The following is a 26,978-nucleotide window of genomic DNA, read 5'->3' on the forward strand; positions in this document are numbered from 1 at the left end:
GAGCGACGATTACGCGTAGTTACGACACCGACGAGCCGCGGCAGACGAACAATATGGCCGTATATCGGCAACACGCCACGCGCATACCGTCCATTACTATTTTCCCCATCAGTTCCAGTCCAACACCGTTCCGACGCTTTTTCTAGATCGTTGCTTCCTCGCAAATGTCTATAGAATCCGACGCTGTCGGAGCAAATTCCTGCCAAACGAATAACTCTTCGTAAAAATGTTAAAATAGCACGTAGAAAGTACGCGCGTCGGCCTTTTTCTTTCCTCGAATTTTGACAACCATTCGAAATCACGAACAACAATAGCCGTAGGTACCGTCGCGTTTACGAACTTTCCCCTGTCTTTTAACACAAATTCGAAGCTTCTAACGCTTTTAGATTTCGCGCGATACCCTATTTTTGCGCCAAAAATCGCGCGTCTTTGCAAAAGCTTGTTTTTTCTTCAAACCGACGGGGATAGAAGGATTCTGTCCACTCGGTAGACGCGGCAAAACAGACGATAACTTTGTTTTCTTACCGTTATAAAAAATTCCAATTTTATTTGCCAATCGATTAATAATTTTATTCGTCTTATATATTCTTTCGTTAAATGCAAAGTAACGACGCTCCGACATCAGCGTTATATCTGCACGGTTCGAAGCAAACGCCACCGACACCTACTCGGAGTAACATCGCGCGATCAGAAAGTTCCTGACAAACCGGTAATCCGATCGTCGCGAAGCTCGAAGGTTGCCACGATCGCGTTCGACGGTTAACGCTGAAGCAATTTCGCGAGCCTAAGAAGAATCGCGAGTTCGTTGGTCGAAAATACACCGCAAGGAAAATCCGATGAAACGTGGTCGAGCTACCGAAAAGCGTGTTATAGCGTCACGTGGACCCTTCTCCTCCGTTACCGCGACATCTTGGTCCACGCTCAACTTTGCGTCACCTTCCTGCGTAGCTGCGATACCACGCGAATATACAGGGTGACCGGCAACGCGTTTAAATAATTTAATCAAGCTACGTAATTGTTCGTTGCAGCAACGTATGTTCGTTCGTTAAAGTTTCTCTACGATTCGAGGTATTTCAAACTTTTCAGTGACTACGACTCTCCACTAGGTCGCGGTAACGATCGCTTTGTGCGTATAACTTTGTCGCGTAAATCGACACATCGAAAACACGATTCGATCGAATCGAAATTCGCGAGATTTAAAAATGTAGCTTTTGCAGTGACTGGTGAAATTACGACGACTCTGTAGTCGTCGATGTGCCTGGGAATTATTATCTCTTCTCTTTTGCAGATCACCCTGTATACATGTAACGCAACCGTACGCGCAACCAACCGAACCGACTCGTGCGTAATTGCCGCAACTGTATCGGCTTCGTAACGACTTTTAACTAACATGCACATGTACGGAAAAGAGTCAACCTCTTTCATATCGATCACGATGCGAGAAGAAGGAAAAAATCGGCGGAGGAATCGAGAATCGAGTATTTGGTATTACGTATTACGCATCGAGGAGTAAATCGATTATGCAAAACTCGATTCTTCGAAGCAACTCCGATCACATCAGATCCAAAGTACGCGCTACTTAAAATTGCCTTGTTTTTCGCGCCAGTTATATGGATATTAGACAACGTAATATTTAACTTCTTAAATGGAATACAGACGGCGAGTCGAACGGTCGATCAAATCGGAGATATTTCGGATACAACGATTCGTTCGTCCGTCAGGGAAAATTACGATCGAAACGAAGAATCGAAAGAAATCGACATCGCGTAAAAGTCAAACGAAATTATCGTATCGTTCGTATAAAAAAATTATTACGTTATATTTGGATTTACGACGATAATAAATTTTGTATTATATAATTTTGAATTCCATATTTTGAATTTCGCTTTAACTTTCGTAACTTGGTTTTCTCGTATTAACGATATTCGATTTAATTATCGTACCGTTACTTCTTCTTCTTCCACTCATCTTTTCGTTCTACGGTTATTTCGTCGATCGTAAATCGACTAAGCTTGAAATAAATCGCAGATACGACTGGAATAAGCAACTTTTCTCGGCACGCGATTTAACTTACGAGGAAGTAAGCGTCAAAGCTGATGGAATTGATCAATTTGGTTTCCGTGTAGCTCGTGTGGTAATCGAGTCGGAGATGTTCTCGATGATACTTCGATGGGAATCGAATTGTTTCGAATGAAAATTAATTTCAAACGATTCGAATTATTCGTAGTCGTAGTTGGTAGAGCGCCGTTGACGAAAGACGAGCGACGCGCGTAAGACGTTGTATATATTCGTTTTATCGACGAAGTTGAGAATTTCCATAAAGGCACGGTTTTCGATTCGATCGAGGTTGCAATTTCTTCTCTAAAAATAGATGGGAAGAAAATTAGCGATATAGCAAGAGAACGTGTTTACCGGAGACGGTAGGAGATAGGCTCGTAAGATTAAAGTCGACGATCGGAAGTTATCGAGCGTGGTTCGATCGAACTAAAGTGGAATAAAGTGAAAGAAATTTTTAACGTCTCTTGCAAAATATCGACCATACGAAAATACCATCGGATCGGTGTAAATTATCGAAAACGTGATGAAAAACCATAGCACCGATATCAAAATATTTTCGACTAATTTTCGAGTTATCTTCGTTGCAACTTGGCTTCGGCGAACGTTTATCTAATTTGCTCCGATCGTAATTCACGAAAACGTGACTGTAAAACGCATGGAAACGAACGGTTCGTCACGTTCGCGTTTCTCTGGTAATGTTCGCACGCATTGCGGAAGCAAAGTGCTGCAATCGTTTCTTCGGTAGCGTCGTATCGTACGCTCATTCATTCCCGTTGGCGAAGACTCTGGCTGGTCTGGCCGGTTCTACCTGGCTGAACGAAGGCCAGAAAGAGAGAAGCGCGTGCAGAAACGAGGGAGAACCGAGGATTGGTAAATCGTGCGTCATCGATGACGTCCGATCCTCCGATCGTCCTCGAATATAAACTATCTCGTGCACGGTACCGTGCAAAAGTCGTCCTAGACCAATTTAAGGATATCCGTCGTTATCTTTTTCTTTCGAAAAATTATCCAATCGACGAATTGGGAATTACCAGGACGACTTGCAATTGGCTAACATACTGGGATACGTAGTTGGCTTTCTCGATGTCGTAGAACAACGGTATTATCGTAATATTTAATATGGACGATAAACGAAAAACAAGAAACGCTTTAATCGTTAGCAAAAGTATCTTTTTACGATGTATCACGCGCTCGATGTATCTTTCAATATTGAAGATACGGCGGTTTCCACTAACTTAGCAAGCGCGTGATCTAGAATTTTGCGCGAAAATTCTATTTCGGGATCGAATCGTAAAACGAGTGGAATTCTTTGCTTTATTTATTAACGATTTTCTGTTCGTCGTTTTTGTTCGAACAAAGCGTGGTTAAAAGAGGAGAAGCGTTAACGACGCGCAATGGACTTTTGGTATTGATCCCTGAACCACGTTTACCTTGAACGTTATTAATTTCGCGAGACGAAAAAATATTGGCCGTGTTCATTGAGAAACGGGGGACGAAATGGAACGAAAGGAGACGAGGCGAGGCGAGGCGAGTTTCGCACGAACTCGCTGTTGCAACACGCTGATGCAACCGGACGAGTAGAACAAAAATATGAATAATTGCTATCATATTATACGTATATCTCATTGACTATTGTGAAACAGCGTTGCGTGGGTTTTACGCTAACGTGCATTCCGCTCACGAGAATTCGTATTATTCAACGTAATCTCGATGCTTGGTTTGATTTTATCCTATAACAAATAACAATCGATTCGTTCGTTGATCAAAACGTCGCGTAACTAACGGTTTTTCGTCTGTTTTAAAATTTGTCGCGAATTTGAAAGAAAACGTAAAAGTAGATTCGCGGCAAAGGCGAGAGAGGGAGAGAGACGATGGATTTTATGGATCTCGTTATCACGGTGGTTTCTCAATCGGTCGCCTCGCGCCGTAGCACGTGAACAAATCGAGCCAATCCCCGGCCCGTAGTTCACGAAGCGGCTTGTTCTTTCGTAACCGCCAGAGAACTAAGGATCGGCGCACCATTCCGCACGATAAAAGCATCGTCCAACCTTTTTTCCACGGCACAGACCTTCGCTCGACGGTCCCCGGACACGTCGGATTCGATCGGTCAGGACCGCGCAACCGCGCAGCACTTTGCAATATCGTCGATCTCGAGGTCGACCGGATCTTACGTTTCTAATGTAAGCCAACGAATCGTTGCTCCATCGTCGCCAGCCACCAAGCTCGTGATCGTTGCTGGAGTCGTACGAAGCGAAATCTCTCTCTCCAGCAATCGTGCGTACGTCATTCGTACGTCCTTCCATCTATTCCGTGTCTTCTTCAATTTTTATCACCATTTTATTTACCATTTTTTTTTTTTCTTCTCAAAAAGCACGTTCTTCCAAAATCTCGAGTCGTTCGGTTCAATTTTCTCTCTCGCTGTACGTATATCGTCCGTAACGTATCCTGTCGTTGCGAAACCGCCAACGTATCTATTTCGAACGACTATTAATTATTATTTCTCTCGTCGGGACAAGCAGCTACGCTCGATCGTAGTTTTTTTTTCACGAACGAACGAAAACGAATCGTAAGGCGAGAAATTGTTTAAACGGTCGAGTGGTAGCAGGTAAGTAACCCTTTCGCTGCGACGGAATCGCCCGCCTCTACACCGTCTAGTCTCTACACCACAGTTGGATCGTATACAGGACCGTAACGAAATGCGAGTTATACAAAATAGATAATAGATATAAATCGATATTCGAAATATTAATATATCGAATCTATATTTGTCGCATATCATACATTGATTTAACATGTTAAATGCATTTTACATAAATTCGCTGATGTAATTAAATGGTATTAACGACATAACTAATTACGGTTAATGAATAAATTTATTTTATGATAATTGGTGGGTGGCCATTTCGTCGTTATTTATTCAACGTTATTTATTCAACGTTATTTATTTATGTCTCGTAAATCACACGTTTATATCGTATTTATGAATGTCTCGCAATCGTAAAATTGCTACAATCGACCACGTAAACCCGTAATATCGTATTAAGTGGTAAAGAAAAAAAAAAAATGTAAAATCCTAGTAATATGCAAAAGGATAGAATAATTAGTATTTTATATTCTGCTTATCTTGTAAATTAAAATAGACGGGCTGCCATTTTCATCTCCCATCTTCCATCGCCCTTCGAATTTATTTTTTATAATATGAAAATTGTTGCCTTAAGTTCTTGACATTTTTAACGCAGACGTTTCGCTCAACGAACATATCGTTGCAAATGAAAGCGTATAAAGCAAATAAAATTTGAGGACAAACGGATGTACGATAAAAATGTAATTAATACGGGGAATGGGAAAATTGGATCGGTAAGAGACGAAATCCGGAGGGGCACGGAATTCGAAAGAATCGATGGTCGAACTTGACATCGAACGAGGTTTTCCTCGCGGCTCGGAGCACTCGATAAATTGCATTCACGACGTATCCTTGCTGGGATGACCCAGTTACACGCTCGAACCCCTTGAAATCGTAATCGTACGAGAATTTATCGATCGTGTCTGAAGGCCGCCGAGAGAATCTTTTCCGCCGATCCAACAGATACCAGTCCATGTATCTCTGTTCGATGGAATCGAACTGAGCGGCTAATTTATCGAGATTGCCACGTTTCTGTCGTTGCCTCTTCGCTTGAAAAACGTTCGAGAAACGCGATTACGATTATAATTTTATAAGATTTTGAAAATTTGGCGGGCTTGATTACGGAGGTTGCTCGATATCGTCTGTGTTTGATTACTACTCGCCCGACTTTCGATGCTCGTACACTAAATCGAAATTTTGAAGAAACGTTGCGCAGATATACGATGGTCGATCAAAGATCAGAGTTTGTCTCGCGGAAAGCTTCGTAATTTTCAATTTTTGCTTTAACGTACGCCGCGTATATCGCCGTTCGTTAGTATTAGCAAGTATCGGAGACGTTTAATAAATATCGAATACTTTTCGCTCATCTTATTTTCCACCTACTTTGTTACAAATTTATTACCGCCTTCGTATCCCGTCGATTTTCCGATACACCGCTTCGAATATTTTTGAAATTTTTCATAAATGTAACGGCTAGGCGTCCTAATACTCGTACAAGGTTTTGCATCAACGTCGACTTTTATTACCTCGCTGTTCTTCCCAGCAACTATAAGTATTCTTTCCCCTGGTGAAGAACTTGATGTGTTTTCATCCGTGATCCAGTTTTACTCGTTCTTCCTGTGGACCGTGGGATTTTTAACGACGAATTAAAGACAAACCGGATGCAACGTACGTTTCACCAACCCGCCGACATCTACGGAAATTGCAATTGTGTGATTTCAGACGTCGCACCGTGACTTTCTAAGTTGCCCGTTTTTTACATCTCTTTCCGTCTATATCGACTGTAACTTTATAACGAATAATTTTTTATTTTGAAAAACGCTTTCTTCCATTTCGTCTAACGGAAATCCAAGTCAACGGTCTGACGCGATATCGTGCAGGACAATTATCATACGTAGTAATAGACCGATCTTACGTCTATCTAATAGATTCGTAAAAAATAAGTTAAATGCGACAACGAGATATAAAATTGAATGTTTACGATGAAAAATTGATAAAAAATAGCTGCGTAAAAGTAGTTCCTAAAAGATTCGTAAAATACGCACGTACCTATTTCGATATAAACGATATAAAACAAGATAGAATATAGTTTTAATTGTAACGCAGCGATTTCTTAATTTACGACCAGTTAAACGAGGCGTTTCTAAAGAAAAGTAACGGCAATAAGAAAAAGTTTCTATTGCTTCTCGTTTCTCCTCGGAATATTAACCATTGAAATCGGAAAAATAGAAATATCGATATAATAGAAAAATATTAAATAGAATATAAAATAACAGTCGCAAGAATGTCGGACGCATCGACTTATTTCGTTACTACAAAAAGTTGGAAAACGTATAACGAATTTACAATCGATCGTCGAACGTACGTACGAAGGTAGAAGACGGATATACGTGTAGTTATGTCCCCCGTTAAAACCACGCATTTTTCATTACGCAAATAGTCGCGTTTCTCTTTTGCGTTCAACGCGTAATATTATGTGTTAATTACGCGTTTGATTAATACGTTTCTACATCGTAGAATCGTTTCTCTCTTTTTCTTTCTTCGAACGATAAATAAACATTTCCAGTTAACTCCTGTGAATTTCAACAAATTCGGAAAATAATATCGCGTTCGTTCAATTTGTCTCGAACAATTCAAATTCTTTGGCGAACAAACGTACAATTTTCGTGTAAAGATCCAAGTTCTACCGTTGATATTTACCAAGATAAATCAGCGAATTATGCTTTGTGATACCGAGAGTATACATAGAATACGCGTGTGAGCGATGTCACAGATGTTATCGCGAAGCAGACATTACCGTAGCATTTTTCCTTTTCACGGAATACGACGATCAAAAAAACAGAGAGTGCAATGGTCTTGCGTATCTGTAACGACGTCTCGTTGACTGCAACTATGTTTCTTAAACGAGAAACCTTCTCCCAAGTTCTATTAAAATCGCTGACGCGGAAACGGAAACGTTCTAGAAACCGGGGCACTAGAGTGCATCCTCGTTACCGCAATTCCTATCGCGTATACAAAACGAGTGATAAGCGTTTCGTAACAACGACGTGTGTCTATGACATGGAAAGCTTTAAAAGTTGCGCGAAACGGTATGAAAATCCAATCGAATCGAATCGTTTGTCTTTCGCGTGATTCAAACTATCAGTCTTCTCGAACGATATCCTTTACGACACGGACAGAGTCTCGAAAGCGTTCGCTAAATTCTTCGTTCCTACGTTCAGAATATTTATTAGACGCGTCCAATGTTTCGATAGAATTGCTTTTTCTTCGGCGCTCGTCGTCGGCCACGGTCGTTTCTCACTGACGCTACGAATCGACGGCATCGAGTACCGTGAAAATGACACCGACGGATGTCATCCATGGTTTTCCAGCTATTTCGACAGCCAGTCGAACGTTTGTGTCTCGATTTTGAATCGCGCGTAATCGAACATCGATATAATTCGCGCTTTCGATCTTCGAATTATATTACCGTTAGATATTTTGATACCGCTTTTTAAACACGCTTTCTCGAATTGCCGAGTTATGGAAACTTGAAAAATTCAAAATTCCAGATTTACGAACAGATTTACCACGAGTGCGCGTAATCGAAGCGACTCGAGATATGCTTTAAAGGTATATCGCGATCCTCGACGTTGATAAGTAGCGCGTCGCGCACCACGAGCTAGCCGGAGTACAGATACCCAATCCTGTAGGAGAAAATTTACTTTGGTTCTTAAGCACGTTTTAACGAATGTCGCGCTTACAGGTTTCTGGGTAACTGGCCGTTGGCCGAGTTCGCAGTTGGGCCTCGAGCGACCGGTCGATCAACCAATCTACGTATATTTGAGCGAATAGATAGATTATCCGGTACCTTTGAGAATATATTTTCGATACGTCTCCATTCGGTAACGAACGTTAAAGGACCACCGCGAGCTAATAAAAGTAAGATAAGATTATCACTCACCGGTATCTACTCTTCGTTTCGTCGAGTACAGCAACGATACTAAATACCGCTTCCTTATTCGAAATTAACGGTCACAAACTGCGTACGTATATATATATATATATAGGCAAACTTATAACGCAGTTTCTCAATCTCTTCGATACGGCGCTTGGCACATACCGTCATACGTATGCGACAGTTGGACGTAGCGCCAGACGCGTGTACCTACTTTCGTGTAACACACGCCTCTTAACAAAGTACCGTTCGTCTCTGGTACCGAACTGACAATCGCGCGAACACGATCGTCACGCTAGATGCGACAATAAAGATACGCTCGCAACTATAACGGTACGCAATGATATTTGAAATTGGAAAAAAGGTTTCAGCGTCTCGATACGTTCCAGAATTTCGATAAAGTCGCAAGAAGAAACGATTAAAGATTATTCTCCTTATCGATGGAAAAAGAACCCTGCGGTGTTTCGATCGAAATAACGCTAGTAGGCGTAAAATCTTTGTGCTATGTCCGCGCGTATACTTCGATCGCGTGCTAACGAACAATAAATCGAGTAACGTCGGTGTTATCGATTTCGCGACAAATTGCGTCAGATTACGACGAAGCGCCTCGTGTCACCAGGAAACGATAAGCGAAGTAATTACGCGACGATATTCCCACGTTTTCGACGACCGTGCCTATTTTACCATGCTAAGAGGCGTGCATCTACATACACGTGTATGAACGTCGACTTATAAATAGTACAGTAAGTACAACATGCAGACGTTCCGCCATATACACGCTACATCGGTTATAACAGTTCAGGTGTATACCTTTTGTAGCTGTATCAGCTTCCTTGTACCTACATGCTAGATACGTAAGAACTACGTTTTCAAAGTAATACGGAAAGTTGCGATTTTTTCGTCGCGTCGCGCGGATCCGCGTTACGGAGGAATCCACGTTACATCGGGATTCAGCGTACAACGATCGATAACGAGCGTAAGGACGGTAGGAGCGGTTGAACAAACAGATTTCAATGATATCCAGCTCGGTCGAATTAGAATTCCTCGGCTCTTATTCCGGATACGAGAGTGTCGCTTATAAGACGAGCTTCCGCCCTGATCCTACGATATATCGCATTACCAGCCAACAACGCTTACTCTCCATTTATCGGAATAGTTAACGATCTTACGTTCGAACGTTTGGAGAAGCGCGTCCCGTGCAGTAATTTTCGATTTCCGGTAAATTTCGTATTTTTACGCGTGACGATTCAAAGATCGCGTACACGCGCGAAGAAAATCGTCAACTACTTTCGTTCGCAAGAAAAAGAATCGAGTTAAAATGGTTTGTTAAACAGGTACGTTCTTTCGCCGAGGAAACCGCGCAGTTTACAACTGTAAAAAATAGCGGTCGAACGTGGAATGTTCGATATTTTGATTCGAATGTGTTAAGTATACGCGTATCGTCGAACGTACATGGCGTTCCGTTTAAATCCAACGTCGAAATCAGTAAATCTGCTGCTGCGCGAGGTAAGAAAAAAGAACTAATTGCAAGAGGAATTTAAATGGTTTCAACGCGTAAATTTAACGGTGATAGAAAACGACCTTGCCAAGGTTATCTTAAGATCATGTTTTCTATAACGCAACGTTGGAGTTCTCGTCGAACAAATTCGGCGATCTACGATCTATCGATCTATCCGCGATCTATCCTGACCTTGAAGCGATCTCGAAGAAAAAAATGAGTTTAAATCGGACGACGTTGTAACAAGTAATAAATTAGCTAATTCTATCAACTTATTTATTACGTTCGGAATTCTCGTTATCCATATCGACGTACTTTTGCTTAAAAATATATAACTTTGCCGTAAATCAATGGCAAATTTATTTTCCCTTCTTCGCTGTCGCGGTAAACTTTCGACCGATCTTTGATCAAACGTGAATCGTATCGTTACACTGTTCCGAACGAATTGTACCGATCTGGAAACATCGTGATTCAACAGGATTCTATAAACAAGGTATTTTTGTAAATGAACTTTGCGACTAGCTAGCGGATATCGAGATAGTTAAATACGCGTAACGTGCATTATCGTCCCATTATCGTCCCATTATCGTCCTACCGCAATGTGCTCGTTCGATCTAATAAATTAAACCGATTTATTATGTCTACATTATCTCGAATCAAGCTCGCTGCTTCTCTTCTTCGAGGTCGCTTCAAGGTTTTGTGGTCTCGGGTCGTTAAACCCGTCGCAGCGTCGATCGTACGTACGAAAGACGGACGTCGAGCGATCGAGGAACGATCTTTGAGACGCGATCGAAACGATTTTTTTATTTTTGATTATCGGATTATCGTAACGCCTTATCTTTAAGTGCTGTAATAATTTAGATGTTCGACTTAAGCGAAACACCTTAGATCAAGTATATCGTAGTCGATCGAGCGTCGCAAGAATACCGAGTAAATGGTGTTTTAAGACGACGCGGTGTGATAGAGATACTGTATTTTCGTCCAGTCGCGGGGAGACGGTCGCGTTATAGCGCGTCAACGGGAGTCGTAAATTCCCGCTACGATTGCACGAATCGACACCACGAATTAGACGATCCCCTTATTTCTTGTGGGAGAATAAGGGGTGATTGGGTTGGAATATAACTGGACTTCACAGTTATATTATATATATATTTATTTATACTGGATTACACTACTTGATGTGAACAGACCGTGTTTGGAAAGCGTGTTGATGAACCCGAAGGTTGCTAGACGTGGTAGTTATAGAGGCGAGAACTTGACTGACATGTTAGAACTTGAAGTTGACTGTCCGAGGACTAGTAGAACGGTGGACTTGACTGTCCAAGGGATCTTAGAGCAGTGCTTGACTGTCCGAGGGTTAGTAGAACAGTGATTGACCCGTCTCGTACTATTTAGGAAGAAAGCTCGTCGTGGGTGTATCCTTGATGAACTAAGAACGCGGATTCGTAGTTCACACTTTTCGGTAGAAAAGTGAGGGTAACGATCCGCGATGCCCATTGGTTATTCCCAATGTTAATGAATTAAATACGAGGGGACAGTCCTCGGCAAATATGAATCACGTTTGTTTCTGTCCTTGGAAAAACCCGCTACCTCGCTGGGCAAACCTTCGCTTTCTCCGTAATGAGTACGAGCGTGCAATAAACCTAAGGACCCATTTAAGGGACCACTCATAGACCGAATGTGTGCAAAGAATATAACTTTATTGTTAACAGATGTGGGCTATGGTGATTCCTTGGGTTTATCGCGGGTCAGTGTGACGATGTGCAGGCCTCGGCGGCCTGACCATGAGGGACGTCGCAGGTACCGATTCACGCGACGTAACAGATACTAATCCTATTTTAGGGTTATTTAGGTTAGATCTTGCGAGTGATTATAAGTAATTGCTCCGCCTTACCATGTAACTACGTTTCCACCTATGTAATACTGTAAACAAACGAGATATTTCGAAACAGAAAAGAAATTAGTTCTAGTTAATCGAACGTATAGCGATTAAATTTGCGGTGAAAGAGTTACGTTTTTAAAATTATTCCCGTCGTATCGCTAATAATAGCGTCCTTGATAAAAGTTTCTCACGCAATTAAGAGGAGGTTAATTAATTTTGTTTCCTTGAATCAAATGGAAAAACCGGTCAAAAGCCGTAAAAAGCGAAACATAAGCCAAAGACGTGCCGAAAGATCCCTAAATCAAACGCAACTGGAAAATCTAAGGAATCGCGCTCGAGCCTTGAAATTTTTTCTGCGGAGTAATCGTTCCTAACGCGATAAGGACGGTGAAACGCGATGTTTACGAGTAAATACAAAGAAAATCTCTATTCCACTGAAACTATCGTTTAATGGTTTTACGAGTACCGAGAAAGGACATCCGCTTTAACAGACCTATACTCGCAGAGGATCAACGATCAGAACTGACCCTCCTGTCTACGACGAACGCAGCACGGTAAACTCCCGAAGAAAGAAGATGGTAGAAGCGGTACAATTGGAACACGAACGAAGTCGTGTTTGCGGAGAATCCCCGGGAAATGGGTTCGAACACGTGCTTTCTGTACACAAGACGTTCGATCTCCTCCGTTCAAGGTGACAAACACGGTGCACGCATCCCCAGCCCTTTTCTCCCGCTTCCATCTCCAGCGGCTTAAAAACGCCGCTCCTTTTGTCGTCTTTAGAGATCGCTGGCTCGTTCTGTCCGATAGGAAAATCCGGGAAAAGCGGATTTCCTCGGCATAGAAAACGCTGGCGTTCGATTCGCCGGATGCGAAAGGATCGCTTTACGCCCAACTTCCGGCAACGTTTCACCGTACCTGATTCGAAACCCGACGGGCTTTCTTGAGATATTTCGGGCCAAGCGACGAAAAGGGATCGAACGAGAGATCACCGGCGTCGGCTGTCCCTCTCGCCAACCATTCTTCCTCGTCCCCAGCGTTACAGAAATACATATCTATTCTTTTGCCGCACGGTCATTGTGCCACGTGGAAATGTAACTCGCACTCGCGAATACCGGCTTTCCGATCTTTCTCGCTCCTCCGCCGTTTCTTTTGTATTTTCGCCAAAATAATTAATTTACGATTTATCGATTTATACGAATGCCCGATCATCGATTATATATATATTATCAATCTTTCGCCGTAACATTGGCTATAATACGGCTATAATTGCTTTTGTTGGAAAACGGTCGAACGAATTGGAACAGTCGTGTCGCTACGCGATGGCGTTGATAGCGATTTTATCGATGTGATTCTCGAATACGATGCTAGGATAAATCAAAAGTAAGGAATGCTATTTTTTTTTTTTTTTAAATAAACGTAGTAAAAGTTACGGTCGAATCGTACGAAAAGGAAATATCCATATACGGAAGTAGAAGAATTTACTACCAAGATATAATTTCACGTTCGATACAACGCGCGTATAAAAATACTTTCATGTTATTTACAAAATAAAAATATTTTCATGATCGATCTTTGGTATTAGCTTTTACTTACAAATTTCCCGTCTCTTTCCGCGGTCTAATCTTTTAAACCAATTTCAATAATTTTTCAAAAATATGTTGGGAATATTTAATTTCAAATTCCTTACAACCAACTCGCGCTACGTTTCGACGTAATTACACGCAAATTATCTCGTTAAATTTGCCAGCGAGTTCCAATTATACGCGCTAACGTATCTGTTTACGTTACTTCTGTCATTGGGTACAATGACGCGCTCTACAAGGAGCACAAGCCAAAGAATGTCGCAACGCGTTACAACGTCTCGAGGTGTTCCTCGCTTCGGTATCAAAGATGATGCTAACGAACGATGACTAATGGCACCGACCGTGCATCATCGAATAGAACCGACGAGTTCGTACGAGTTCGTTCGGTTCGTTGTCCTTCGTAACTGAAAACCAGTAGTCCGTTGATTCACATTTCGGGAGTTACGCATCTCGAAAGCACGACAATTTGAAATCTTACGTATCCCTGTTGAGATACGGAAAAATGTTTCAGCAGTAATTTAATACCGAGTGATCGTCCAAAATAAATACGATACACGTGAATTTACCTTCTTACGTTCGTCTCGTACGTATTAGGTACGATTATATCGTCAGTATCGTTAGATCGAAGAGGAAGTTTGTCACGCGAGTCGTGTATATTCGACGTTAAGACGCCTTATGACGGAAACGTCGGACGCGATTCTAAATACGCCTGTACATCTATGGATAACGTCCGAATTCGGAACATCGTGGCAACGAGGGACACTCTATTCTCGTAAAAACGCATCGCCGATACGACGCGCGAGAATCACGTATGGAACGAACGAAAACAGTCTCGCTTGGTCGGATCAGCGATGCAAACGAGAACGTGCACCTCCTGTCGCGTTATTCGCGGAAAGGTAAGATGGCGATGACATTTTCTCAAGAAACAAAACGATGCATCGAGAACAACGTGCCGCGTTTCGACTCGCTAGAAATTGTCCAGAGACACGAAGTGGATGGGTATTGGCAAATATCGAACACGGCCGTGTCACGAGCACGTTTGGCTTCTGTACGAATTGCCAAATCGCCTCCAACCGGCTATGGTGTGTTGCCAAATCCTTTGGATCGTTTGTTAACCTGGAACGAAGTACGGACTACGAGTTACTTAGAGACGGGATAGGGTAACTAACCGGTATAAATTCACGTACTTTGCGGCTTTCGTAAGAACTACAGGTTTTGCACGATGCTTACGACCAGCGATAGCATAATTTAAAAACTAAACGGTCGAAACGATCGATTAAAATCGTACGGTGAAAGAGATACGGTGAAAGAGATTCGGTACGGAGACGGATATAGAGCTAGAGGGTGAAATCGGTGTGTTTCGAGGATCGAAGGGAATCAGAGCCTCGTTCGGTGGCGTTCGATGTCGATTTCGTACTGCCTTTCTCAGCTTCTTCGTAATTATCGAGCGAGAGACAAAGGGCACTCGACATTAGCAGCTTTCGATAAAATATTTCGGCGGATCGAGATTTAAAGCGCTTCCGAGTACGTTCCATCGACTATACGCTTGTTAATCCTTTTCAACGCGCGAGTTAAGCGATCGTGTATTCGCGTTTCGTAAGCGTCGTTTCGTTTGCTCACTATGTAAAATATAGCGCGCTATTGTATATTACTCGAGTAAACGTTACCCACACCGTCACCAAATAATCTATTTGTATCGAAAATACGAAAAGTCGAGAAGGAAAGCCATCGTACATATGTAAATTAGAATAATAGAATAATAATAATAAGAGGAACGAAACGAAAAAATGGTAAAAGTTCAAGCACTTTGACGATTTTCACGGATATCGATTGCTATTGTGCTTTCTAGTAGAGTATTCTTCTCAGCGGGGATCGTGCCATTTTTCCGTTTCTTCCGTTTCACCTTTGAACGTGTTCTTTATCTTGTGTTATTGTTTCTACGATCATCGTCGATACGATTTGTATTCCGTTTCTATTCCGAAAAAACATCGATCGTTCGACTAGATCTAACCGAACGACAAAACGCTTAACGTCGTTGGAAGATCTGGTCAAAAGCTTGTTTTTAAATATCGAAATTTCTACTTTTCCTATTATTATTTTCTACGTTTCGGATTCAAGCGAAAACTAAACGAGATTCTGGTCGTAGAGGGTTAACCCGAGTTCTGCATACCCCGAGTAATTTTCCAATTCATTAGCGGTGCGTATTATTACGCGTTCAGCACGTTAAGCAACGAGTTGAAGGAAAAAGGCGAGACGCGATACGAGTTGCGGCAGCCTGTTCCTCGTAAGGTATTCATCGATCATCCGAGGCCACGTGTCTTTTTAAATGGAAATATGCCGAGAATACGGTCGAAGAAGCCACCTTCCTTTTTCTTACACGAGGTGCCAAATTTTTGTGAAATTTTTATGAAAAAAGTAACGTTTCTCGTACAAACGTTCTCGCGTTTTACAAAATCCAAAAAGTATGTGGTTTTAGAAAACGGAAATACCATCTGGCTACTTGCTATTAGCGTCGCTAGGCTATTTACTTGGAACATCGTATTTTTATACGATACCCGAAGGAACGTACTTAGATGGCAAGTATCGTCACTCGATCGCCGCGATGGAGAAGAAAGCCGAACGACGAAGACGCTGAAACGACGCATTTTGTCATTCGTTGATCCCAAGTACACTTCGATATTCGATGGCCGATGCGGCCTGTCCGGTTAGGCAGAAAAAACGTGGCCTCTGCACGGCACTCGATACTCCCTGGCAGCTTGCCTGCTCTAAGGTCTAAGGTTCCATCGTATAATCTTGGTTATCTCGTACCGCATGCCTTTGCACCGGTCTGCAGGCACATCTGCCATAGCCGAAGAAAGAGGAAATTGCCGCGACCAGGCCCATGATCCGTACAGAATGGACATCGTGTTCTTGGACCGCACCGGTGCGTGTATGCACCTAACACCTGCCTCTGCAAGTTATTCCGCTCCTGCTTTTGCTTTTCCCTCCTCTTCTTCTTCTTCTTCCTACTTCTGTTTCTTTCCTCTCTTTGTCGATTACCTTATGGCGCTGACTACTGACTGCGAGTCAGAGAGAGAGAGAGAGAGTAACAGAAGTAACAACACAAAGAAGCAGGGCTCGTGCTGCTCGTCCACCCGACACATCGGTTACTCGATCTTTGTGGGTTTTATGATCAACCTTGGTTCATCCGAAATTTCCGGAAACTAGCTACTCGGGGATTCCTCTTGTATTATGCGTCACGAAATTTGTACAGGCATAGTCGCTCGATATAGAAAGCGTTTTTAGCTTTTGATTCGGTACGAAGATCCGATCGTTATTTTACGTAGAGACAAAGATGACGTTCGCAAGAAAATATTTCGTACGGAGCACGAAAAGTAATAAAAAGTAAGATACGACAAACATCGTGTACACAGGTACGTAGGTCGCTTGTAACATTAGAATTATTCGTCGTATACTTTATATTTCTTTGTTCGCTTCTCCCGAAATTGCCCTTCCAAGAATTTTCTAACGTATTTGCCTTTTTTCAAAGCATCAAGCAGCAACAACAAAGAATTAGATATCTTTGGCATCGATCGTTAAACTTCAGAAGCTTTCGCAGTCGTTCGTTATCTTATAATATGTGTCTTTGTAATACACGTCACGATACATACGTTTTTATTAAATTATAAAATCATGACAAACAAATTTACAGGTAACGGTTGAAGGAAGAAACACCTGCCTTAAATCTACAACAACGAGACACCAGTCCAAAAAATATTCCAAGTAACACCGTCGGGAAAGTGAGTTTCTCCGCGAACGGCAAGACAATGTATCATCGATTTCTCAGACCTTCCTCGTGGCCGAGAGCACGAGCACGAGCACGAGCACGACGATCGAAGGCTGCATTTATTTGGGTCGTGGACACCGGTGAATTATCTCTTCGATCCTTCCGCTCTTACGACGCCTCTGACCCCCATTCCTTCTTCGTTATCACTCTTTATCACGTATTTACGACCGTCTTGCGGTTACTTGTGCATTATTTTTAACCGATGCTCGCCAAGTATTGCGAAACCACCGTCCAGACGGTATTACGTGCTAAGATCGTTATTACGAACTGAACATCCTCGTCCTCCTCATTCGTCGATCGATCTAATCGCACGGACGATGCGTTTCTACTTCTACTCTGTTCTCTTAAAGCTTGATCCGATTATTATACGTAGAAATATCCGTGAAATATTGAAAAATATAACGCAACGTTATGCGTTATACCGATATTTAAAAAGAATCTACCTTTCCTGAAAAATGTTCGACAAAGATTCTTATGGAACTATATCCGAACGATGTAGTTAACACTTGATACATACATACGAATATATATACGTGTGTATACGAAGGGTATGACGATAAAAAAACTACATTTTCGTTCTCGTTGTTAACGAGCCGATCAATATTTTTTCCGCCGTAATTTATGAAACGTTTCACGACGATGGAATTATATTTTTTACAAGTCTCCTTTCGAATAAATTTTCACGGTCTCTTGTAACTTCTTTTTACATATAACAACGTAATTAGTACGTAAAAACATGATAGACGCGTTTTATCTAAAAACATCGAAGATTATTACTAAAATACATGCAAAAGTAATATTAAAACATCGAAGGTCCTTCTGAACCGTATATTACCTGTGATAAGAGAACATTTCCTAGCGTTCTTGGTAACTCGTTAACAACAAAAGTACATACAACACGGTACTTCTTCCTCCCAATTTTTAATCTAATTTTTAATCCGTATGAAACAAGGAGAACATTACGCTCTTTTGACGTCTTTCTAAGCAACGCGCTACTTTACAGTAGTTTATGATGTTTAATTATTAATTGCCTGGTGAACCCATCGGTTTCAGATTTTGGAAAATGTCGGAGCATGAAGCGCGATCTCCGGAAAATAAGGAAAGACAGGAAGATAAGACGGATCCGGGCGCTAGCAGGCACGGCAACTTCATGAATTATTACCAATTCCATCCTGCGGAAGAGCGCGTGCGACAACTTCCGTGTGGCGTGTGGCACTCGACCCATCCGGACCGGAAATACGTAGGCCTAGACGTTGGCTGTAACGCGGGGGTAAGGCTGAAACAGCTGTCAGACGAAATAGGACGGACGAGTCTCGACCGTGATCCGAAATTACAAACGACAAGCGCCTAAATTTAGACGTTGTTATACCTTTTCGAATATCGCTCGGAACATAGTTTCTTCCTGAAATCCTTCCGGCCCTATCCTCTTTAGGAAAAGGAGAAATATTCGTTTCATCGGTATATTCAATTTACATATATTTAATTTACCAATGACTTGTCAGAGATTGCATTGATTAATATCGAAGCTAACGATCGATGTTACACCTTAGCCTTCTTAACAGAAGCTATCGATTCAGGTAATATTTGTAGCGAACAAATAATCCGTGATCAAAGTATAATACATATCCGTTACTTTTTGTTCGAAACTATAGTTATTTTATCATCACGTTCCAACGATTCAACGGAAACGATTCTTTGTTTAAAAAATTCTTTGTTTAATTGGAAAATTCTCAAAATTCCATCGACCAAACGTACTTTAGTGGTATTAGTAATTTAGTGTTACAAAATCAATTCGCAAAACGATATGGGGCCATAGAAGAGGTTTATTGACCAGAAAACGAGCGTAAAAATCATAAATCGTATTAATGGTTTCAGGATTTAACATTCGTGTTGCACAATTTTCTCGAGAAAACCTTATCTACCGATCAAGATCTACCGAAGGAGATTTGTTTGCTCGGCATAGACCTCGATCCTATCTTAATCGAACGGGCACGGGAACGCAATCCACGGCCGAATCGTATCGTTTTTGAGTGTCTCGATTTTTTGATCGAGGATCGTAATGAAACACTGGACAAGTATCTTCGTCGATTGGGAAAGTCACGCTTCGACGTTGTCTTCTGTTTCTCCGTTACGATGTGGATCCACTTGAATCACGGGGACAAAGGACTGATGGACTTTTTGCAAAAGGCTTGTTCGATCACAAACATGATCGTGATAGAACCTCAGCTCTGGAAATGTTATAGAAACGCGTCGAGAAGGCTCAGACGATCAAAGGGTGAAGATTTTCCCTTATTGAAGACGTTGAAACTCACTGGCGATCCAGCAGCGCATATCGAACGCATATTGACTGAATTTTGCAATTTTCGAAGAGTCACGGTTACCGAAAACAATGAGTGGAAACGGAAACTATTAATTTATGAAAGGACGCGAGCTACCGCTTCCAAGATCGATGAGATTCCATATGTTAATTAAAGTCAAACGACCGAACGACGATTTTTTCTTACGCGAATACCATTGGAGATATTAATACGATGGTCGAAATCATTTTTGATAGCTTTAAGTGACTCGTGATTGTTGATAAGTTGATCGTCATTGCACACACTCGCTCATTTTCTCTCTCCCTCTGTCATAGTTTCGGTAACTGTTTTTTAAATATATTTTATTATTATATCACGCTGCTTAAATATATTTACAAAGGAAAATTTTGAAGGATTTTCTTTTATACGTATTTTATTTTCTATGAGGTTGCGAGATATAAGATTTTCTTTGTTATAGGCAGTATGTAATCATTCCTAAATATCGGTTTAAATAATATCACTTAGAATATTATATTTACAGAAGAAGAGTCTGAAATTTCGAAGATTCTTTTGCTTTGCACTGGGCAGTAAGATATATCGTATTCTTCTTTTTTTATTATAAATAACAGCCACCTTTGAGATATACGTACGATGTATTTAGAAAGCAAAGATCTAATATTTCGGAAATTTTCCGAATATTTTCCGACATATACCCATCCTATTTTCTATTATGTACGATTAAACGTAATTTTTAAATAAATCTAATTATTTTTACACACATTGTTGTATTTTATATTTATAAATCAAAATGAATCAGCGCTATGTATACATATCGGTAAGCTAATTCGAAAAATCAGTTTTATTCCAACAATATAGTTGTAGTAAAAATATAGTAGAGTCGACCACTGTAGTGAGGAATGATAAGTAATCGCGCGAATATCGAGATATTTCAGTACTACGTGAATCCGTGCATTCTAAATATCGACATTACTATATTATGTTTTCGTAATTAGTTTCTGTGTAACGTGTCGAGAATCAACACGCGTTATTTCAGTTAAAGGGGAAAATCTTCGTTCGTTTGATGAGAAAAACGGGGCAGAGGGGATAAGCGGTCAAAATAAGTTGAGGTTATAATTGTTTAAAGGGAAGGATTCTGAGAACGACGCGAGATGGCAATACCGTACGAATGTTTGTTCTGCTGATGGCGAAGTACCAGCATAACAACAAACTGACATGAATTCTGCGAGCAAGGTAAGCAAAAAAGCAACCATTGTGGCCGATTTTGGGCAGTTTCCCGCCATATAATAATACTTAATGGTCGTTCCTCCCCACCGCTCGTCTTCCTTTTTCTACGTGAGTCACGTGCTTTTATCCTCGAGTACTCTAGCAATGGAGTCTGTGAGCGGACAAAAGGTTAGGTTATGAGTGCTTCTAACAATTTTCTTTCTTATTCTTTCTTCGATAAAATTGTTTGATAGACAAGTATAAGTTGTGTTACTCAATGAAAATTCCCGAAAGAATAAATATATCGCTATCGATCGTACGTCTGACAGATCAATTAACATTTTAAACGTTATCTGTTTTAGGTTGGTGAAATTTTCACCGCAGCCGGAGCAGCATTTAACAAGTTGGGAGAATTAACGATGCAATTACACCCTACAACTGACTCACCAGCAGGGTAATTAAATAAAACACACGTGTACTATCGCCTTTTGTCATAAGTAGCGGCAATGCGCGTCTAACGCTTTCGCTTAAGTTTATACGAGACTCTAGAGAAACGCGGGAGAATGTCACGTGGTTTAACGTATTTAAGTACTAACCAATCAGAAACGTAATACCGTGCATCTACAGCTTTGTTCAAGTATTACATCAGCGTACATCCTTTGAGTTTGAACATTTTTTATGCTATAACGTTATCATTCGTTGCGATTAAGAAATACGCGAAGATATTATTAACTTGTGTTATGTTATATTTAACTTACGTTATATAAAGATAACTTAAATGTTGTTTACGTTTGTATCCCCTTTAATACGTTTTACAAATTGTCAATGCACGTGGATAAAAAAAGGTATTATAGGTTTTACGCTTACAAGTGTTTGCCAATGAAATAATTAAATACTTTGCATCACTATCGCTTTACCATAAAAAATATGGCTGGCTGTATTTTTACATAACTCCTTGTGTCGCTTAATCTGTAGTAAATGGACTGACGAGGAAATTGAGATGCTCCGTCACTCGGTAAAGACCTTCAGTGAAGACTTGAACAAAATAAGTGAACACATCAAGGGACGAACGGTGTAAGTGAATAAGGCTGCATCGAGCCCACGGTTGTTCCTCAATTTCTATGCGTCAGTCTCGACCCAAAATTAACCGGTCGTTTCGACGTTCTAGCTCTCAGATTCGGACAACGTTAAAGAAGAAAGCTTTTGAGGAAGCTGGCGTGCCGATCAGACAACAAATGCTTTCTCAACAGTCAACGCAACAATCGGCGGTTCAACAGGCATCGAAGCAACAAACTGGAAATCAAGGATTAATGGGAAAATCGTCCGAAGTCACGTTGAACATGTTAAACGCGCCGGAATCGGAAGTGGACGTTGAGGGACTACCAGAGGAGTGTCAAGTAAAGCTCGAGTTCGAAGGTGCGACGGAAGAAGTAGCTTCTTAATAAGCCGAGGTTGATCTTTCCATATGCGATCTTTTTTATCTCGATTTCTAAATATAAGATAATTTTCGTATAATATAACGCGCTTAACGTTAAGTAACAAATATGTACCTTCAATAAATTATGTTTCTCAAATAGATTTTTAAAAGTTAGCAACGATTATTTGCTTCGTGACATTCTTACCGACCGATCTACTAGTGTTTTTAACGAGGGCGCTACAAGCTGAAAAACCAGCGTCACAGACGCGTCAAACTGTTGGCAGCAATTCCCACTGACGCTGATGTTCATCTATCCCATCGAATAGAGATTTTTTCGTTGATCTTTTGGTACTCTCTGGTTTCACGCACGATCACGTAGTTTCGCGACTTACGTTACGTTAGTTCTGTTGTGTGACGCATGTGATTGACAGATTAGCAATGCGACGACTGACAGAGAACCCAACTTGTTCAAGCAGTTAATCGGTAGCACGCACGAGCTGATCTCCTATTGCATTCTCTTGTTCTTAATCGAGTCGCAGCTATCTTATTTTACAGAGAGATTAGCTCGTGTGTGTTCGATCAGTGTGTGATGGATCGGTACAGTGAACTCGAGTGAACATTTGCAATTCGGGGCACCTGTGGCTGTGCCAGCCGCTTGTAAACACTAAAATATCGTCACGACTGGAAACGTAACGATGGAAGGAGGCATATTAGAAAGTCCAGAGACCACTCTTGAGAGATCCGACGACGAGATCGCCTTACAAGGATTCTGCAGTCCCAGAAAGCCACTGTACAAAGTTCTTGGCCTGGCATTGATGTGCCTATTAGGCTTTGGTACGACTGTCACTGTTATTTCTCAATTATCTTTACAACGTGATCAAGTAGCCATTGTTCATTATTTATATTTAATCGCTTTTGTTTCGGTACATTATGACCTCATTATGTGTTTAAACTCGAGTTTCAACTCAGTTATCGGGATGACTAATATCTGTTATTTCTTTCCGACTAAATTTTTCCTAAAATAATTTCAATCGCAACCCGCGATAATTTTATTTATTAAATTTTATGATATGCTTGTTTGATATTTCTTACGCTTATTATCTACCGCATATCATAATGAAATGCTAATGAACCTATAAAATTATAGGAAGCATAATTTTTTTCAATTGTTATTATCGTTACATCGAAAATGTATTTAATTATGAGATACTCGTTACTTGACAATAAACTAAACAATCACATTTGATTATTCTAGTTTCCTCTATTGTCATCGTATTTATTTAACGTTTTCTTAATGATTTATATGCTTCATTTATACATTTTTTTTTTTTATGATGCTGGGGAAATAAGTTTTTTAAGAAATAATGTAAAATTTTACTCTTACTTTTAATCATTACTTATTACTTTTCTTTCTTATTGATTTGCGAGAAACTATTTTTAGTAATTGTTCTGTGAAAATTTTATCAATCGTGTTTTAGTTCCTTTCTATTGGTTTTCCAAGCGACATAAAACGCTCAATACACGTATACAACGTAACGTAGATTTATGAATGGAATCGGTGTAAGTTGTATAAGATACACCGTCCATTTTGCACATGGCCTGAGAGATCATCTTGTCGGTATTCTTTTGTTTTTACTTCTTTTCCCCCATTGTTGATGTTTCTGATGTCAACAAGACATGTAAAATGCGTTTGCGCGAGTTCGAATCGCGTGTATTCGGTTGGCAACTAAGTGATTGCGGATTTTGTCAATACCACCAAATGACAAAGTCCGCAATCACTTAGTTGCCAACCGAATATTATTAGTCACGTTTCTCGAGCGATCAATGATTCGCTTATCATGCGACTGCACTTCCTTGATGCGGTGCATCAATTAATCGAACGAAATGCTTTTATTTGCAGGTTCTTACTTCTGCTTTGACAATCCTGGTGCTTTGCAAGATGACTTTAAAGTCGACTTGCAGATGTCAACTAGTAAATTTGTTTTATTGTATTCTATTTACTCATGGCCAAACGTGATTTTATGTTTTATTGGCGGATTTTTATTGGACAGTGTATTTGGCATACGTTTAGGGACAATTATATATATGGGACTTACGCTGATCGGTCAGATTATATTTGCAACTGGAGCTATGGTTAACGAGTTTTGGCTGATGATGGTCGGTCGCTTTGTTTTTGGGTATGTCTTTCTTTATAAGCTTAGAATATTTTATGATTCTGGTATTAATCTCGATGCTTTTGCAGCGTTGGCGCAGAATCATTGGCCGTTGCTCAAAATAATTATGCTGTTTTATGGTTCAAAGGAAAGGAACTCAACTTGGTGTTTGGTTTGCAGCTAAGTTTCGCTAGAGTCGGATCAACCGTGAACTTTTTAGTAATGGAACCAATTTATAATTACGTGTCTCAATACTATAAAGGGCCGCAATGTATCGGCATTGTTCTCTTTCTCGCTGCTCTTACCTGCGTGGGTTCTATGATATGCGCATGTTTACTGGGTATTATGGATAAGCGTGTTGAGAGATTATTAAGAAGGGGAGAGGGGCAAGAAACCGAAGTCGTTAGTTTAACCGATATTAAAGATTTTAAACTGATATTTTGGTTGATCGCTGTCATTTGCATTGCTTATTACGTTGCGATATTCCCGTTCATCGCCTTAGGAAAGTAAGTACGACTAACAAGGAATTTGTATAAAATTGTATTCTACGTAATTACTACGTATACCACGTAATTAAGTTATTCTTTCCTTTAGAGTATTTTTCGAACGAAAGTATGCGTTTGAACCATCAAACGCGAATATGGTTAACTCTCTCGTGTATTCCATATCAGCTGTTGCGTCTCCCATCTTGGGCTATCTTGTCGATAGAACTGGGAAGAACATTTCTTGGATGTTTGTCAGTATTCTTGCAACTATAGTAGCCCATGGACTACTCGCATTCACATATATAAATCCTTACGTATGCATGATTCTTATGGGATTAGCATACTCTATGCTCGCTAGTAGTTTATGGCCACTGATCGCACTCGTTACTCCGGAATATCAGCTTGGTACTGCTTACGGAATGTAAGTAAAGTTTAACTTACACTCGTTAAACATCTTTGAAAATACTTGACAGTTAATCTTACAAAATTCTTTATTTACAGTGCACAGGCTGTACAGAATTTGGGCTTGGCCACAACTTCGATATTAGCTGGTATAATCGTCGACCGGGGTGGATACTTCATGCTTGAAATGTTCTTCTTGGGTTGGCTATGGAGTACGTCCTTCCTTTCTTCGCGTTGCTATTTCCATGAGATCTAAATGTCCGTATACTAATTTCTAATTAACGCTTTAATAGTTTCGCTTATAACCGCTGTTGGAATCTGGGTGTCGGATATAGCAACCACTGGTGGCTATCTGAATATGACGCCAGGCCAGAGAGAAAAATACGAAGAAATTCGACGTACACCGGAAAGTCTCGAAAGAGAAAAGTTACTCGCTCCGGAATCAACTTCTGATTTATCGACTGACGATCTTTTACAACCACAATCTGACATTAGCATTAGAAATCGTTATCTCTCTCGCATCGGAGGAATGGTAATCATGCAATCCTGTTTAGAACGATTTATAAATAATCAACGGAATGTAATTTATAATACTTTCAATACTGTTAATACGTTGAATACTTTTAGGTACCACCTAACGTAAAAACGCCAATACATCGGCTATTACGATGATGCATTTTACTTAGATGAATTTAAAATATAAATAGCTATATTCATTTAAAACTTCTGTAAAAGAGTTGCTCACTGTGTCTTCCTCTTACACAGCATTAATCTGTGATAATTTCGTAATCGATACGTTTGAATTATAGCCCGAATTACCCATAATTCATTTGTAACAGATTGAAAAATAGATCGTTTGTCGACAAATTAATATGCCAATGATCGACAAGTCGCAAAGATATACTTATAATATATCGTTTGTTTTTGGCATTTATTGTAACTACGAACGTTAATAATAATACGATTTTACGAAACACCATCAAACAACGTGTCTTGAACACGAACAAATCAACAATTATTTTCTACGTCATATTTAAAAGAAAACCTATATAAATATTTCAAATTACTTATCGTTTAAGACTCGTAACATGTAACAAACGCGACGTATAAGAGTATCTTAACGCACATTTAGTAATGTACAGTTAACTCGAAACAAAAGTTGAGAAGATTAAGTTATCTTGCATTGATTGCAACGTTATTGTAGTATACGTTACGCTATATTATACCATTCTTTTTATAATAATCGAACCTTTTTGTCATACAAATGGAATAACAAATAAAAGTTTATGAATTTCTTTTTTTGTTATAAAATTTGTCATAGAAAAGATGTATTAAAAACATTTTTTATCTAAGAAAGGTTTAATATTTTCTTGACAAAAGTAATTTTATACATAAAAAGTAGTTGTCACGCGATTAAAGAACACGTACCGTTGAAAACAAGAAATTGTCGTTTCTCAGGCAAATTTCGTTTAAATACTGTATACTCGTGTTTTCTACCTAATAACACGTGAACTGATCGCAGTCATTGGATAGGCGAAAAATCAATTCGATTAAAGTACGAATAATCGTACACGAAAAAGAAGCGTTTGACAT

At 40.3% G+C, this 26,978-nt stretch overlaps 3 protein-coding genes across 10 annotated transcripts in view; all 3 read left to right on the forward strand.

The window, feature by feature from the left end:
* Positions 1-20,075, forward strand: part of LOC139988154 (probable RNA methyltransferase CG11342) — a 43,192-nt gene extending 23,117 nt beyond the window's left edge. For 2 of the 6 annotated variants that reach the window (XM_074111775.1, XM_074111779.1), the window contains 2 exons: positions 18,461-18,677; positions 19,283-20,075. In XM_074111775.1, the coding sequence (XP_073967876.1) occupies positions 18,461-18,677; positions 19,283-19,879 (814 nt within the window). In that variant the 3' untranslated portion in view covers positions 19,880-20,075. Of the gene's footprint in view, positions 1-8,581; positions 8,603-12,544; positions 12,690-17,272; positions 17,488-18,460; positions 18,678-19,282 lie in introns of those variants that run through there. The other 4 variants (XM_074111777.1, XM_074111778.1, XM_074111780.1 and 1 more) reach the window with 4 other exon arrangements.
* Positions 20,076-20,754: 679 nt separating this feature from the next.
* LOC141445720 (BPTF-associated chromatin complex component 1) lies at positions 20,755-22,517 on the forward strand. 3 transcript variants are annotated; one of them, XM_072005215.1, is made up of 4 exons: positions 20,755-20,955; positions 21,291-21,382; positions 21,904-22,002; positions 22,097-22,517. In XM_072005215.1, exons 1-4 carry the CDS (start codon positions 20,938-20,940, stop codon positions 22,368-22,370), a joined length of 483 nt encoding a protein of 160 aa, XP_071861316.1. In that variant the 5' UTR covers positions 20,755-20,937; the 3' UTR covers positions 22,371-22,517. The 3 variants fall into 3 exon arrangements, with proteins under 3 accessions (XP_071861316.1, XP_071861317.1, XP_071861315.1); XM_072005214.1 differs by lacking the exon at positions 20,755-20,955 and adding an exon at positions 20,992-21,117; XM_072005216.1 differs by lacking the exons at positions 20,755-20,955; positions 21,904-22,002 and adding an exon at positions 20,985-21,117.
* Positions 22,518-22,714: 197 nt separating this feature from the next.
* Positions 22,715-26,741, forward strand: LOC139988149 (lysosomal dipeptide transporter MFSD1). Its single transcript, XM_072005203.1, has 7 exons — positions 22,715-23,179; positions 24,246-24,522; positions 24,588-25,004; positions 25,093-25,404; positions 25,485-25,597; positions 25,679-25,917; positions 26,013-26,741. The coding sequence occupies exons 1-7, from the start codon at positions 23,041-23,043 to the stop codon at positions 26,055-26,057; spliced, it is 1,542 nt and encodes a 513-aa protein (XP_071861304.1). The 5' UTR covers positions 22,715-23,040; the 3' UTR covers positions 26,058-26,741.
* The last annotated feature ends 237 nt before the right edge of the window (positions 26,742-26,978 follow it).

The sequence above is a fragment of the Bombus fervidus genome, chromosome 6 (assembly GCF_041682495.2).
Source record: "Bombus fervidus isolate BK054 chromosome 6, iyBomFerv1, whole genome shotgun sequence".
Lineage (NCBI taxonomy): Eukaryota > Metazoa > Arthropoda > Insecta > Hymenoptera > Apidae > Bombus > Bombus fervidus.